General features: G+C 40.2%; 1 protein-coding gene across 2 annotated transcripts in view; it reads left to right on the plus strand.

Annotated features, from left to right (window-relative positions):
* Positions 1–16944, plus strand: part of MYOM1 (myomesin 1) — a 148376-nt gene that overhangs the window by 20795 nt on the left and 110637 nt on the right. For both annotated transcript variants that reach the window (XM_053571704.1, XM_053571702.1), the window contains exons 3-5: positions 3398–3538; positions 8296–8557; positions 8995–9152. In XM_053571704.1, coding sequence (XP_053427679.1) covers positions 3398–3538; positions 8296–8557; positions 8995–9152 — 561 coding nt within the window. The remainder of the gene's footprint in view (positions 1–3397; positions 3539–8295; positions 8558–8994; positions 9153–16944) is intronic.

A 16944-nucleotide genomic window follows, 5' to 3' on the forward strand; every position in this document is an offset into this window, starting at 1 on the left:
AAAAGCAGCCCTGGTGACCAGGCGCCCAATATGACCAAAGCCGTTTATTCCAACCTTCACTTTCACCATGGTGCCTCGGGGATGCGGCTGGCCCTGCACTAGAAGAAGCCGCTGTCTGACGAACGGGAGGACCAGAGCGCCCAGCTGATTTCTTATGTAGTTGCTTTATCAATTATTGTGTGTAATTCTTCTTAGGTTTGTTAAACATTTTGGAATTCTATCAATGGGTTTGTTCTTACTTTTCCTAGTCACCATTATTGTCAAGTTGCATGAGCAGAAGGGTGTGATATTCTCTGTTCAGTATTTGAATTAGAGGCAGGTGTGATCCTATTTCTGAGTTCTTGGAATATTTCCAAACAGTTCCTTCTGTACCTTGGTTACAGCTCTTCTCTGCGGTTCTGCTAGACGTCGATGTGATAATGTTAAAAACACTAGGATGTTTATTTAAAATCTGTTAACAGTAGGCGTATGAACAAGGACATTGCAAAATTAGAGGCAGAGTACAAAAAAGATGTACCTAGGTGCAGTTACAGGTTCACGGATGCACGCATACACAATCAACCCTCACTTATTGCTTAATTTCATTGCCTTCATAAATCAAAATTCTTAAAGTTAAGACTTGAGCCAAGTACATAAAGAACATTAAGTGTAGTTTTAATAGGTGAAGAAACCTACACAGATCCATACATATTAAGTTCAGTACCTTCTCAGAAATTGAGTTGTTAGAGAATTATTTTCAAAATTTAGATACAACTAACTTCCCAACAGGTTAGTAAGCCCTTATTGAACTATTTGATCTAAGTTCAAAGAAGTTTAAAATCTACATATTTTATTTAACTCCTCTAAAAACGTTATTCAACTTTAAAATTTGCTGGAGTAAGATGTTGCCTTCCAGTGTTTGTGGATCATGACAAACTAGACTATTCATTTGTTTTCTTCAAATAATTATGCTGATTCTTACATAGTCACTTCCTTAAAACTTTGTATCTCTCTAATTTAGTTTTGTTCACTAGCTTCAATAAACAAAGCATTACTAAATCATCTGTTCTCATAGTATTTTAACACCTAATCCTTCATACACTGTTTTTGTTAGAAGTCAAAAGCTTAAAGAAACTCTAGAAAGTGTAATAAAGGTGGAGATCTTGTATTTTCTAGGTGATACTATAAAATACGTAACATCATGATGCTTTTCATGAAGTCTTTTGTTCCAGATGAAACATGGAATGGAAGCTAATGAAAATACCGTGAATATTTAGCATCATGTTGGACTATTAACAATCAGCTGCTGTGATTTACCTATGAGAAGGGACTAATCACATGCCAGCATATTCTACATCACACATGCATCATTTCAAAGATTTGTCTTAAAGGATAAATGACAGAAAAAGGAGGGACACAGTGAAAAGAATGACAAATCAGAGTTCCTATTTTGATGTAAATCAAAGTTGAAAAATACACGTTCCTGAGACGAAGACTGTAGAAACTAGAATGAAAGTAAAAGGAGCAAAAACAGAAAAAGAGGAGAGAAATTAGAGAATCCAAGTGGTCTAAAAATGGGAAAAGAAACGAAACTCTTAAACCCGACAGTTAATTTTATTTTTTCCACTAATGGAATAAGGGGGTGAAGGAAAATACCATTTTAAACTTAGTCCTGTCTAAGCACAGCCTGTTCTTTGTGACCGCTGGGAGTACAGGATGCTGTCACTTTGCTGCTGTTGGGAACAGCCAGCCAGGAACAAATGTCACTCTGGCTTCCAACTGGTAACGAGGCCACAAGTTTGAAGGCAAAGTTCTAACCTTTAGTTTTAATGCTGATCATAGAAAAGGAGCTAGATATCCCCCCAGGGGGGCGGGGGAGGTCATGGGGCCAGAAGAGGTTTGTGGGACCTCTCAGAGGGTCAAGGTGGGTGGCCGCCCACCCTGCACCCCTGGGTGTCCAGCCACTGCCACTCTGCCCTTCCTTGGAGCCCTTGCTGCTCTGCACTATTTGTTTTCTTGATTATTAGACATCTGTTTTGTACTAGGTTTATGTTTGACCCCTTGTGTGCTTTTGATTTCAGTAATCCCTTTTTTTTTCCAGATGATTTTCAGAGATTATGAGTAGTAATCTCTGGGAGGGTTTTCTGCTTTCACAGGGCAGTTGGTCTTTTTCTGCACCACACCATGGCCATTCGCCTTCTCTTTAAATATTCTCTAGACCAGGGGATTTTTTGTTTTTATGTTCATCTTTTCCTTTAAAATAGTGTCACATTCACAAAAATTTACAAGGGTAGGGTAGAAAGTTTCCATACAGGCCCCCATTGTTAAATCTTCCATTACATGTGGACCAGGGACTTTTCCCTCTGGGTTCACAAACTAACTTCAGGCAGTCCGTGAACTCCTCAAGTATATGCCAAATTTTATATGTTTGTGTGAAGATGCATTTTGTTTCAATTAAGAACTCTACAGATTAAGACTATACTTTTCTTTTCTTTTTGAGACAGAGCCTCACTTTGTCACCCTTGGTAGAATGCTGTGGTGTCATGGCTCACAGCAACTTCAAACTCTTGGGCTCAAGACATTCTCTTTCCTCAGCCTCCCTAGCAGCTGTGGCAAGCTGGGATGCTTGCCACAACACCTGGCTATTTTTTTCTTTGTTGTTTGTTTGTTTAGCAGGCTCAGGCTGGGTTCGAACCTACCAGCCCTGGTGTATGTGGTTGGCGCCCTAACCACTGAGCAACCGATGTCGAGCCTAAGACTATACTTTTTATCTCATCAAACCTTTTCTTTGCCATCTCTGCTGTCATGTTTTCTCCTCCCTAGTAAATTTTTGCTTTATTAGAAAACTACCTCTAATATACATTTGTACCAATGTGCATAGTTAGACAGAACTTTATCAGACCTCTATAAATCTCTGAGTCCTTTGACCACCGTATGTTCACATAAAATGTACCAACTCTACTGTTTGATGAGCCCGGTGTCCCTTCAACTGCAGGAGTCTGCCTATTGTACTTAGAGGTCTCAAAGTGTGAGCCTAGGGTTCTGCCTCGAAATTGCCTAGGCTCCCACTCCAGAAAAGTGTGCATTTTTAACAGTCCCGGAATGGATGTGGGTTTACAATGTATCAAAGTCATTTATACAGATTGCCTGAATTTTAAACTTTACACTAACAGCAGGCATTTGGAACTATTGTAAAAGCATCACTCTTAACCCTTGAAATTGTAAGGGGGAAAAAAACATGAAATTACTGCAACCATAAAATTACTATTTTTCTTTAATGTCTGTATAGAGAGCATTATATGAATTCTTTCTAAGGATTCTGTAAAAACTCTCCCGAGTTAAAACTTTTCTTTGTTAATATTTTGAATATTTTAAATGTATTTTTTGTCATTGTCTAATATTTGGAAGTTTGTTTCAGACATACAGATTCCAGTCGGCTGTTAGACGATTATTCATCCAAGTTGAGCCCCAAAACAAAGAGAGCCAAGCACAGCCTTCTTTCTGGAGGAGAGAAAGAAAATCTGCAGAGTGACTACATGGTGTCCATTTTCTCGGGACGGTTAGTGTACTTTTTCTTCCTGGCTTTATTACAAAATGGAGAGTACATGTTATAGCAGCTAACATTTATGGAGCACTTACCATAGACTGGTAAGTGCTGGGACTACAGGTGAAAGACCTACAGAGAAAGGTCTGGGGAAGCTTGGAACCTTGTGTTGAAAGAGATGTGTTAATCTTGTAAAAAGAGATTTCCTTTTCAGAAACCTTTGCCGTCACACAGGATGGCTACATGATTGAATAATTGGATCTTAATGCTACTTAAATAACTAGCTGAAATGGGAATTAGAGCCTTGAATGCTAGTGGTTGAACAACATAGAGTAAAAAGAAAGGTTCAAAACTAAAATATTGTGTGAACTAAAAAAAAAAACCCAGATGATTTGTTTAGGTAGCTGAGAAACATCTTGGTTGTCAGAGTGGTTTTAATGATTATTTATTAGAGAAAAATCTCATCATAATTTGAATGCCTAGCTTATTTTGTTGAATGGAAAGTAGATCACATTTATTTTGAAGCCAACTTCAAACAAAATAATCAGTAAATCACAAGTCGATGTAATACCAATTTCCTATCTTTAAACATTTTTTTGAGTGATAAAAATATTCAAAGGAATCTTGAAATGAAATTTGTCCAAGACACCAAGATTAAAGTTTAAAAGGAAAAAAAAAAAAGTTTAAAGGAACTTTCTGGATAGTACCTTGTTTATTTTCCTTTGAATGGAAAGTTATTCTCACAGCTAAGGTGACGCTCAAAATGAGGCCGTGCGCTCAGGGCAAATGTCATGGAAAAGTGAAAGTCAGGGAGTAATTTGGTCGTGATGCTTGGTAACCTGCAGCTGTTCCTTGTGTATTTCTTTCCGTTGCCCTTTGACAATTACTTTCTTACTGTGTTAGAGGTGAATGTCAGAATTGCTCTGAATCCAATCAAGAAGGTAAGGGGATAGGTAACATCGTATTTTTAGCTTTTTATCGGATATCTCTGATATCCCTGATTTTTAAAAGTGAACTTCCCAGAGAAACATGCTAATATTGTTAGGTATGCTCGCCGAGATCTGGCCTCTTTAAGTATACACTTGTGTTTGTTGTAGGAGATGGCTAAGCTAGAGGAGTATTTTGTCCCCAGCTTTTTCCCACTCTGTTTTTGAAAACCACGTCAGCTTAGCATTAGCCTGTAGGACGTGCCTCCCCAGCTGGATGGGCTTGGAATGAAGCTTCTCACTCCTAATGTTTTCCCTGCTCTGTCACCAAACTGTTTTGTCCTTTCCAGGCCAATCTCAAGAAATGATCATTTATAAAATAAACTGTGATAAAAGAAAATGACAATAAAAACTGATTTTCTACATTTTATTTCTAGTTCTTCTGCATATTTTAAAAGGATCCATTTCCTATATTTTCTTACTGTGTGGAAAATAACATGTCACAGAGTGTGACAATATTAACAATCTGAGAAGAGGATGGGAAAGAAATTAACACTAGTTGAGTGCCTGTCATTCACTGGGAATCATGCTAGATGTTTCATATAAGCTTTCTTGCTAAATCCTCCATACAGCCCTGGAAAGATATTAGTATATCAGTTTTTTGGACAAGAAAGTCAAGGCTCAGCAACTTGCTGAAAGTCACATGGCTGGCCATGAAAGAGCTAGCCTGGCCAACACCATGCGCATGCCATCTGCAAGTACAGTGTGTTTCTGGAAAGTGCCATTTCCTATATACGCCACATGGAAATTCCACTTCTTTTTTTTTTGGAGACAGAGCCTCAAGCTGTTGCCCTGGGTAGAGTGCTGTGGCATCACAGCTCACAGCAACCTCCAACACCTGGGCTCAAGTGATTCTCCTGCCTCAGCCTCTCAAGTAGCTGGGACTACAGGTGCCCGCCACAACGTCCAGCTATTTATTTATTTTTTTTGGTTGCAGCTGTCATTGTTGTTTGGCAGGCCTGGGCTGGATTCGAACCCGCCAATTCAGGTATATGTGGCTGGCACCTCAGCCGCTTGAGCCACAGGCACCAAACCAAAATTCCACTTCTTACACTCCAGTAAGTTCAGTTAACTCCTCATCAGCAGTAGAGATGAGCTGTGAGAGCTGTGAGAGGTGTGCAGAGTATTGGGAGATTTTGATTCATTTTTAGTAGTGTATTTTGTCAATGAGTCACCAACATATCCTTGCTCGTATGCCCAGATTATAGAAGGGTTACCAATTCCCCTACATTAGGGGAGAATTTCCCTGCCACCCTGGGTCCAGCATACTTTTTTACGTGTACTTGAGTTCTCATGTGAAATAATCATAGTTTTTTTGAAGTTTAGTTTATTTGTAAGTTGAAAAGGGAGGGAGGTTGCAACTTTCTTGTGCCCTTTCGAATTGTGTCAACATGTCCAATATTAGAGGTAATGAGAATAAACTTGAACTTCTCTCACTCAGAGCCTGGGGGAAGTCTAGCATTAAATATGACCCATCGTCTTAGGTATCAAATCCTATTACAAAACTCATTTCAAATTTCTCTATTATATACTGACCTCTATAGAGAACTCCTTGTGAAATTTCTGGATGGTTTGTTTTGTATTCATTTATTAATTAATTCACTTCTTATTCAAAAAATATTAGATAAGTCAGGACTCTAAGCTAGAAATCTTTTGCCTCCCCCTATCATCCCAAATGATACCAGGTTAATACAGAGGCTGCCAAAAAAATGTGTACATATTTTCAAAAAGGAAAGAACTGTATTAAGTTTGTAATACTCAAGTCATGTTTGACTTAGACAGTTATAAGAGGTGCTCAATATGACTTGTATTCATCTTTTGTTATTGCTATATATTATTATAATTATACACAATTATAATATAGCATTTTCCTTTCTTAAAATGTGTATACATTTGGGCAGCACCTGTGGCTCAGTGAGTAGGGCACCAGCCCCATATACCGAGGGTGGCGGGTTCAAACCCAGCCCCTGCCAAACTGCAATTAAAAATTAGCTGGGCATTGTGGCGGGCACCTGCGGTCCCAGCTACTCAGGAGGCTGAGGCAGGAGAATAGCTTAAGCCCAAGAGCTGGAGGCTGCTGTGAGCTGTGATGCCATAGCACTCTACCAAGGGCGACAAAGTGAGACTCTGTCTCTAAAAAAAAAAAGTGTATACATTTTTTTTGGCATTCTCTATATATCCACTAACTTCCATAGTGCGGACTAACTTATTTTTTGGCATTCTCTATATATCCACTAACTTCCATAGTGCAGACTAACTTATTAATATTTACAGAGATAGAGAAAAAACTTAAAACCTTAAAAGTTAATCACTAAGTTTGGTCAGAAATAATGTGAACTAATCTAGTCTGCCAGCTGTTTTCCATGAGAAATTCCAACTTCAGGCAAATGTTGAGTCCTATTTCTCAGCAAACTGCATAGATTCACATGCTTGGAACTTGCAAACACAATGATAATATTTGCTTAATTTTTGAAGTAATCATTCTTAGAAAAAAAGCAAATGTCCAATTCTGACTTAAGAGGCCTAATGAGACTCAATTTCAAGAAAATTTGCAACAAAACCAATACAACGGGATTTACAATAAAGGTGTTGAAGGAAGTTAAAAATAATCCAAATATGTTCAGCAACATTAATAAATCACAGCACAAATTCTCTCATAAACTACCACACTAGACACGGCACTTTTAGACGTTGTCACTGAATTGCAATCATTATCATTTATGAATAAGTCACATTTATAAATATCACTGCTTCAATTCTAAGTTTGGTAACTTCTTTTCATCAGGGTTCTGTGCAAGCACAAGTGAAGATTGTCTTATTGGACGCTCACATACATCATATATATATCTGTGCAAGCTTTATTATCTTAGATACCTAGTAGGCATAAGGATCTCATGTAAATTTGGAACGTATTTATCCATGCAACAGCTCTGGGCAATGCATCCCATCAGCTGAGTCACAGAATCCAGATCAAACTAATAGTCATATATCAGGATCACAAGTACACAAACTATGTATCATTTCACAATCTGTCTGTTCTGGAAAGGAACTCAGAACTTAACCTTTTATTGTAAATGAAATAATATTTATTTCTTTACTTTTTTTTTTTTTGTTGTTGTTATTGAGACTGGGTCCCACCCTAGGCCCCTGAGCAGAGTGCAGTGGGCGTGGTAGCTCACAGCAACCTCAGACTCCGGCTGCGGGCACGCCGCTGCCTCAGCCTCTGGAAGCCGCTGGGATTAGGTGCTCGCCACAGCGCCCGGCTGGGTTTTTCCATTTTTTTTCATGAGTCGGGGTCTCACTGTCGCTCAGGCGAGTCTCAAACTCCTGAGCTCAAGCAATTCTCCCTCCTCAGCCTCCCACAGTGCTGGGATTACAGGATGAAATAATATTTAAATATGCTAAGGCAACCAGTGAAGTGAAATAATATTTAAATACACTAAGGCAACCAGTGAAATGACCTTGGGCAAGTTATCTAACTTCTCTGAACATTGTTACCATGTATCTAAAATACAAATGCTAGTTTCCCTCGTTGAGTTTTTGTGGAGATGCAGTGGGCCCTATGGGTATTATTGTTGCTGTTATTACTGTTATCACTGTCTGTTTGGGAGACAACCACTTCTGTATGTGAAAAGTCAACTTCCCATTGACCAGGTTTTTCTATGTCAGCTTTTCATTGGATGCAGAGCACAGTGTCTGAAGGCTGATACTCTGAACTTAGGAAAATTAAGCGATCTTATGACTGCCCCACCCACAATACCACATTGTACTGTTATTGTATTTTAGTCAAGTGAACGTCAGTGGAATTACCAATTCGGAAGAAGAAAGAATTAAAGAAGCTGCTGCTTACATAGCCCAGAGGAATCTTCTTGCCAGTGAAGAAGGAAGCGTAACATCTAAGCAGTCCAGAGCGTCCAAACAGTCCAGAGCGTCCAAACAGTCTGTGGTATCCCGAGAATCCACTCTTCAACAGGAGGAAGCTTTGGAAAAGAAGTCGAGAAAAGTTGCGATTCGAGAAAAGGCAGAGCGCCTATCGCTGAGAAAGACAGTAAGAGAAGATTATTTATTGTAACTTGCAGGAGTGGAAATGCATGTCAGAAGTGTGTGTGAATACAGATTGATTGGATTCAAATGAGGAAATGCATGGTCTTTATAAAGAAAACAGTGAGAAAGACATGAAAATAATGTAGGTCAAAGAAAGATAAACTTAATTTTAAACTTCGTGGAATTTTAAGTTCTAAGGAAATTAAGGTTTTAAAAGACCTTAAGAAACCCACCTTAGGGAAGGATGTTGCTCAAGCTAAATGTAAAATGGTAAAAAAAAAAAAAAAAAAACTATATCAGCTTTTAAAAGGAGGAAGGGGAATGCATTTTATCTAAACATGAAAGTAAGTTTCCAAATGGAAAAATAAAAATTTTGATTTCCACTTGTTACGGAAGTCACTTTGATTGAGTGGTATTTTGATAACGTGTTTCTTTCTTCAGTTGGAAGAAACTGAGGCATTCCATGCCAAGCTGAATGAAGACCATCTTCTCCATGCTCCTGAGTTTATCATTAAACCTCGCTCTCACACAGTTTGGGAGAAGGAAAGCGTGAAATTACACTGCTCCATAGCAGGCTGGCCGGAACCTCGTGTCACCTGGTATGTAATCTTTATTGTCCCCAACAGAATTCATTACCCAGAGTTTTTACCTGTAGTGAAAACACACAGATCTATCGATATGCACAAGTCATTGCAGGCATCTGGGAGGTTGTATGTGCTTTCAAAAAAGTGAAAAAAGAATAGTGGGATGAATTTTTATGTGTGGGAAGAAAAAAGTCTTGCATATATACGACTCGTGATAGTGCTTTACACTCCCATTATACAAGTGGGTCTTTATTTTATACAAAGTGGTAGATGTTAGTCAATATACATACATACCAAAAATCTGTCTATAGCTGCTATGGACTATAAAAATTAAATAAAAATTTACTTCCATGAACGAACTTTACGAAATAATATGATTTTGTGTTCAGAAGCAAGGCCATTATTTACGAAATAACGAAAAGCCGGAGGGCTCCCATCTCTGCCCTGGTGTAGCTGAGGCCGTGGTGTGCTTTCTGACAAAAACAAAAGAGAGAAGTGAGAGGGAGACAGTCTGGGGCCTTAAGATGTTTCTTTTTGTAAAGAATAAGCAGTTCTTTTCTCCTTCTGGTATATATCCCATTGCAGTTGTCAACACCTTTGTGATCCCTACACGGAGAACTTTCTGTCACATGGCATGAATCTGCCACAGACAGCAGAAATATGAAAATAGTTGAGCTCCTTTAAAAAGATGTTTCCTTTTCATTCTCTGACACAGGTATCTTGCATGCTGTTCTCTGATCCTCAGGAGTGGTGGTAAATGCTCCTCCTGATTGTCATATAAGCACCACACAATTATCCCTGTCTCCCAGAGTGTCTGCCTCCTTCTGCCTTTTACCTTATTTCTAATGTTGATCAGATGCCTAACTTGCACTAATGGAGGTAGCTGACCAGATAAAGCCACTTAACTATCCAAGGTCATTCTTAAGAAGCAGGTGGTGGGCCGGGCCAGGTGGCTCATGCCTGTAATCCTAGCACTCTGGGAGACTGAAGTGGGAGGATCCTTTGAGCTCAGGGTTTAACACCAGCCTGAGCAAGAGTGAGACCCCACCTATAGAAAAATTAGCCCCAACTACTTGGGAGGCTGAGGCAGAAGGATCACTTGAACCCAAGAATCTGAGGTTGCTGTGAGCTAGGCTGGCGCATAGCACTCTAGCCTTGCCAACAAATTAAGACTATCTCCATAAAAAAGGAGCAGGTGGTGAGTTTCTTAAAGCATTCACCTATGATATTAGTCTGCCTTCCATAATTTTGGGCTTACAATTTTTTTTAATGTATGTAATTTTTTTCCCCAGGGCCCTTGACCTTGAAAATGAAAATTATGAGTAATTTATAGTAAAAAGATGTAGGAACATATTTCAATAAAAATGAAGTTTTAAAAAATCAATTTATAAGCTTTAAAATATAAAAGGAAAACCAAACTGTGTAACATACTTTAAAGAGGGTTAATCTGAGCCAAATATGAGTGACTGCAGCCTGGGAAAAGCACAGATTCGAGAAGCATTAAGTCAGAGGTCCCAAGGCAGATTGCATTTTGGTTTTATACATTGCGAGGAGACAAGAATTACAGGCAAAGACATACATCAATACATGGAGGTATACATTGGTTCAGCCAGAAAAGGTGAGACATCTTGAAGCAGGGGGCTTAAAAGTCATAAGTGGATTTAGAGATTCTTTAGTTTGCAATTGGCTAAAGGAGTAAAGCTTCATCCAAAAACTTAGAGTTAGTAGAAAGGAAATGTGCAAGTTATCTGTCATGTGATGCCATGCCAGAGGCGGATTTTATGTCCAAACTCCAAAAGGTTAGGGGAGTATAGGAAGCACACCCAACTTCCTTTCCCATCGTGCTGGGAACTCAGTTGTACAGTTTTTCTGGTGTTCCTTTGCCCAAGAGGGGCTCTGTTCAGTTGGTGGAGGACTTAGGGTTTTGTTTTTAGTTTACAAATGAATCTGTGGGCTCGGCACCCATAGCTCAGTGGTATGGTGCCAGCCACATACTCCAAGGGTGGTGGGTTCGAACCCAGCCCAGACCTGCTACACAATAATGCAACAAAAACTAGCTGGGCGTTGTGGTGGGCACCCGTAGTCCCAACTACTCAAGAGGCTGAGGCAAGAGAATTGCTTGAGCCCAAGAGTTTGAGGTTGCTGTGAGCTGTGATGCTACAGCACTCTACCAACAGCGACATAATAAGACTCCATCTCAAAAAACAAACAAAAAAAGAATCTGTGTTTGCCTACCTCTGTCTGTGACTATAGAGTTGCAAATTTGGCTGATTAAAGGAACATTTCCTCTTAAAAAGCTGATTACTTCTCATCTCAAAAAAGAAAAATTCCGAACTTTCCTATAGAAATCCATAAAGAATAACAAATTTATAGCTACAAGAAATATTTAGTACATAAAAAATTATTTTCTTTCATGAATTAAAATATATCAATAATAAATTAGTAACTGGAGACCTTAGTTGAGTTAGATATATTTATCACACAGTTTTTTACCTCTGTTTCCCTTCTTTTAAAAAATTACAGTGCTGGGCAGCACCTGTGGCTCAGTGGGTAGGGCACTGGCCCCATATACCAGAGGGTGACAAAGTGAGACTCTGTCTCTAAAAAAAAAAAAAAAGAAGAAATAGGGCAGTGCCTGTGGCTCAGTGGAGTAAGCGTGCCGGCCCCATATGTCGGAGGTGGCGGGTTTAAACCCAGCCCCTGCCAAAAACTGCAAAAAATACAGATCAAGGTGATTTTCAAAAGGATACAAAATAATTTCTGGGAGACCAGTATTAATTTCCTAAGTATGTATTTATTCTCTGTTAAATACACAGCTACTGAAATAAAAACCCAGCCACAAACCATTGATGGTTTTATTAAGCAAGAGTGATGTAATTTCACAAAAGCAGAATTTAAGCCTCAGAGATTAAACTTCTTATGTTTAATCTTATGTTTAAACCACTTTGTTGATGTGGAAAAGGAGTAATTTTAAAACAGACAAAAAAGATAAAAAATCTTCAGAAAAAATATGAGGTAACTGTCAACCTTTCAAATTCCAGTTAAATTCAAAAATAGAAATACTGTCCATTTTTAGTTAACTTCACTAACAGAGCTGCGAAGTAGTACATTTGCCCCCCACCTCTTTCCCAGTGGCTTTGAAACATGGATTTCATTTACGCGTGAATGCGATGTGCTAGGGGCTCATTCCACACCAAGGTGAGGGGCAGAGACAGCTTTGTATCAGGATGCTGGAAGAGCCTTCTCTGTTCCTATGACCGTCAATGCCTGGAGAGGGCAACTGGCTGTCGCCTGATGCACCAGTTGTCGTGATTTCATTCTGGACCACAAATTCTGCCAGAGTGACAGGCCAGAGCATTTTGCAGAAAGTCATGTTGTCTTACAAGCTAAGTAAAAAATAAACATTAAAACTAAGTAAAAAATAAACATTAAAACAAAAGAACCAGGGAAGACAGGTGAGAAAACAGTTAACTGTACTCTAGAGGCAAGGTTTGTACCTGGGTAAAGCTGAACATATGCTCAGCCAGCAGGTAACTGACAAAGGGCTATGACAATAAACAGGGTCGGGCCCAGATTTTGTGGCACATGCAGCTTATACAACTTGGGGGACACTCCTCACAAGAAAGAATGCCAGGTTAGTAGTGTAAGTTAGGTAGAGGGCCTTGCAGGGACCCGTGTTAGTGACCAACTCTGAAACTTAAGCTTCCTTCTTTTCGAGGTAAATCCATCTCTGGGAGGTGGCTTCTCGGTGAGATTAGTATCCCACCTTTTCAAAAACTCATTAACTGGAGCTCTAATTTACTTTCAACGCTAGTACACAGTATACAATCAGCAGTAAAAGCCTTTCCTCTCAAAGAACAGGAATCTGACAACCCAAGCAAAAACCAAGGTCGTTGGTGGTGACTTTACTGACGTTTACACCTTTTCGGTACCTAACTGCAGCATCCTGGGGCTGATTACATTTACGATGGTGCTTCATATGACCAAGCTGTCTTCACTTTTGGCAGTTAAGTCCTCAGCTCTGTCTTTCAAAGGCATGTGCACCCAGGCCCTGGCTTCCTCAGAGTCCTTTCCAAAGAGAGTTTGGCTTTAAGTTTCCATGAGCACCATTACATCGTGGGAGTCCCTGAGGCCAGCAAATGACAGGAACTTGGAGCAGCTGCTCTCCGGCCAACTCCACATTACTGACCAAATCTGTGTAAGTGGAACCGAGAGGTTACCCAGAGGGCTGAATGGCAGGTGCACACATCGCTCATCAAGGGCAGACGCGCAGCCATCCCATTTCCAACTCACTCTGAGAGCAGAAGGAAGCCCGTTTATGCGTTGGTCTCAGTAGAAAAGCTAGTAACAAGGGAGGCTGGGGCAACACTAACAGGGAAGCTGCCATCCTGACAGAGGGCTGTGTCAACATAGATAGAAGGAAAATATGTATGTAGTGAAAAACCCAAAGTTTTAAAGTTTAGTAGGTTTCATTTACGTAATAACTTACATAATAGCCTGTTCATTTAAAAGGGGAGGAAAAGAGAATTTATGTTTGTATTTGTTCTGTTTGGATAATGAAATTCTGGAAGGATGTGGAAGAAACTACCCTGAGGAAGGAGCCAGGGAGGAGGAGGGATGTGGCAGAAGGGGACTGGGGCGATTCGCTGTGCACACTTCATACATTGGGTTCCTGGACCCGATAAGTGCCTTCTCAAACTTTTTAAATTATAGTAGAACCTCTGTAAGCTGACCACCCAAGGGACTGCAACAAACTGGTCAGCATACGGAGGTGGTCGACATAAGGAACTAGGCTGCCGTGCTGATGTATACGTGCAGTCTAATGAAAATTAGGTCATGGACTCCACCTCCACCCATAAGGACGTGGTCAGTGCGGCGGGGTGGTCAACTATGGAGGGTCTACCATATAGGAGATGGGGGAGAAGAAAAAGGCTTGTTCTTTTTATTTAAAGAGAGAATTGTGGGGCGGTGCCTGTGGCTCAGGGAGTAGGGTGCCGGTCCTATATGCCAGAGGTGGCGGGTTCAAACTCAGCCTCGGCCAAAAAACCACAAAAAAAAAATAAATAAATAAATAATACATCCTTTAAAAAAAAATAATAAAAAAATAAAGAGAGAATTGTGTTAATTTTGCACTTTTTAAAAGAGCTGGGTTCAATTGGGTTTCCAGCCTACAGCCTAGATTTAAATTTGTCAATAGAAATCTTGATTGGAACCTGCAAGGCCGTGTGGGAGCCCTCTCTGGAGCCATGTGTTAGTACTGGTGGGTACTGGTCATTCACTCACTCACACCCATGTTTTCAGATCTGTTTAAGACGTTTAAAATTTGTGTGTGAAATTATTCAGTTGGGCCCTAAAGTCATTGTCAAATAGACATAAAGAATTTGTCGTTAAGCATTATAATAATTCAAAACCTGGGGATAAAATAGTATAAAAAATGTATCTTAGGAAGCGTTTGAAAAACTCTTTTTCTATTTTTTGCAAATTATGAGAATTTATAAATCCATAATAGAATCATATGCGTTGGGTTTATTTACCAGATTAGAGTTATTCATCACGTATTTAATTTAGCAATTACTATCGCAAGAGAAACAGCCTACATTGAAAATGGTTAACAGGGCGGCGCCTGTGGCTCAGTGAGTAGGGCGCCCGTAGGTGGCGGGTTCAAACCCAGCCCCGGCCAAAAAACACAGGAAAAAAAAAAAAAAGAAAGAAAATGGTTAACAAAAATTATTTGCAATTTATAGTTGTTTCCCAGCAGAAGGTTTGGGATTTTATTTTAGATTTTTCTCATGTATTTAATTTCAAAATTGACTTTAATGAGATAGATCTCTCTAAGATAATTGGGTTTTTAAAGTATAGAGCTATTTATTCAAAACAGGCTGAGTTCTAAGCTATCATGCCATTTGTGGTGAGATTCAATACATTAAAAATCACTTTGGTATATAGAAAAAAAATGATCACAAAGACTGTTTGCTTGACATGCTTTACACTATGAAAGAGTTTTTACTGCAGCTTCACACTCCAAAGTGGTCCCACATCTGCAATTTATCTGGGAAATTATGTGTATGTTTCAACACATAAGTGAAAGTCACTGGATAGCAGAGTGTTTTTCTGGAAATACTTGGGGTGTACTGAAATTTCACTAAATACTAGCTCATAGACTTGACGTGAAAATGATAAGGGGAATGGCATATATCCGAATATTTACAAGGATTTAAGAAAGCTTTTGATGCATAATCCCAGGATATAGATTCATCTCCAAAATTAGCTGATGACTGGCCAGTTTAGAATTTCACTTTAGAGAAATAAGAAGTTGTGAAGTACACAAAGTCGGCCAAACCTCCTCTTCCCTGACTTAATACTCCAAACAATCAATCTCCAGTGACCCCACACTTGAATGCCTGGCTGGGTGTAATTCTTTGGAGAATAGAATTAAATCACTTCTGACTTTACCCTTGTCCACTGCTTTAAAACGGGAGTTTCTCACACTGGCACCTGGTTTCCGGAGGAAAGATGAAAAGCTCCACAATGCAGTGTGTGCTGTGTACGGGTGCTTTAAACAGAGATTCTTGGCCAGGTGCTCACAACAGAAAAGTCATTAGCTGGAGAAAGTCGCTAAGGTGCTAGGCTGGGAAGCCCTGGAAGGCAAGGAGGCTGGAACAACCACAGGAGCCACAAAATACTTGAACACAAATTTTACAGAGATATGAGGAACATTGTGATCAGAAGCCAAGATAAGTGTCATGCTGCCGTTTGGTGACACAGCACAGGCCCCAGCCTTTAGGGTCCCGTTGCTGTTCTCGTGACATGAACTACTGAAAACCCTCCAGCACATGAAAAAACCGAGCGCAGAGGAGCTTCTGAGTTGAGTGTGAAACTACCTGAACCAATTAAACAGGAAGAATATGCCAGGGACCAGGCTCTACTCTGTCACTCATCCAAGCTGGGAGTGCTGGTGATTAGGAGTGGCCGGGAGCTTTCTTCCGCCAGCCATCTCTGATCAGATCGCCCTGTCTACCGCCAGCCCTATGCAGAGACAGCCATCTGTAGCCATTCCTGGGCTGGCAGGAAACACCAAGTCAACTAGCCATGTTTCCAGGTTATGCCAACACCTGCCACACAGCTGCAGTTCTGGAGCTGGTCAAACCCTCTTCTCACAGCTGAGGCAACCGAGGCCAAAGAACTAACTTTCTTTCTTTCTTTTTTTGGAGACAGAGTTTCACTATGTCACCCTGGGTAGAGTGCTGTGGCATCACAGCTCACAGCATCCTCAAACTCTTGGGTTTAAGCAATTCTCTTGTCTCAGCCTCCCACGTATCTGGGACTACAGGCACCTGCCGCAACGCCCGGTTATTTTTTCTTGCAGTTGTCATTGTTTGGCAGGCCCAGGCTGGGTTGGAACCCGCCAGCTCCGGTGCATGTGACTGGCTCCCTAACCACCCAGCTACGGGCACCGGGCCCTCAACTACCTTTCTTCGTGTACACGTATATAAAATCACCCACATCATGAAATATATGTTTGTCTCAAGTCTGTTTCTTCTGTTGAAAAATTATGAAGCCACAAATGAATCTATTGTGTTGTGTGATCATCCTGTCAGTCCAAGTCAACTCATCCTCCCTCGGGAGTGGGAATAGAAGCCAGTGTGGATCAGACACAATCCCCATCTTCAAGCGACTGGCAGCCATAATTTTAATAAATGCTATGTTTAGCAATGTGAACCAAATAACTCCAGTGCAGAAAGCTAGGAACAGTTCATATTGTGTGGGATTTTAGGGAGGAATTTACTGAAGAAGTGGCAATTGATCT

The sequence above is a fragment of the Nycticebus coucang genome, chromosome 19 (genome assembly GCF_027406575.1).
Source record: "Nycticebus coucang isolate mNycCou1 chromosome 19, mNycCou1.pri, whole genome shotgun sequence".
NCBI classification, from domain to species: Eukaryota; Metazoa; Chordata; class Mammalia; order Primates; family Lorisidae; genus Nycticebus; species Nycticebus coucang.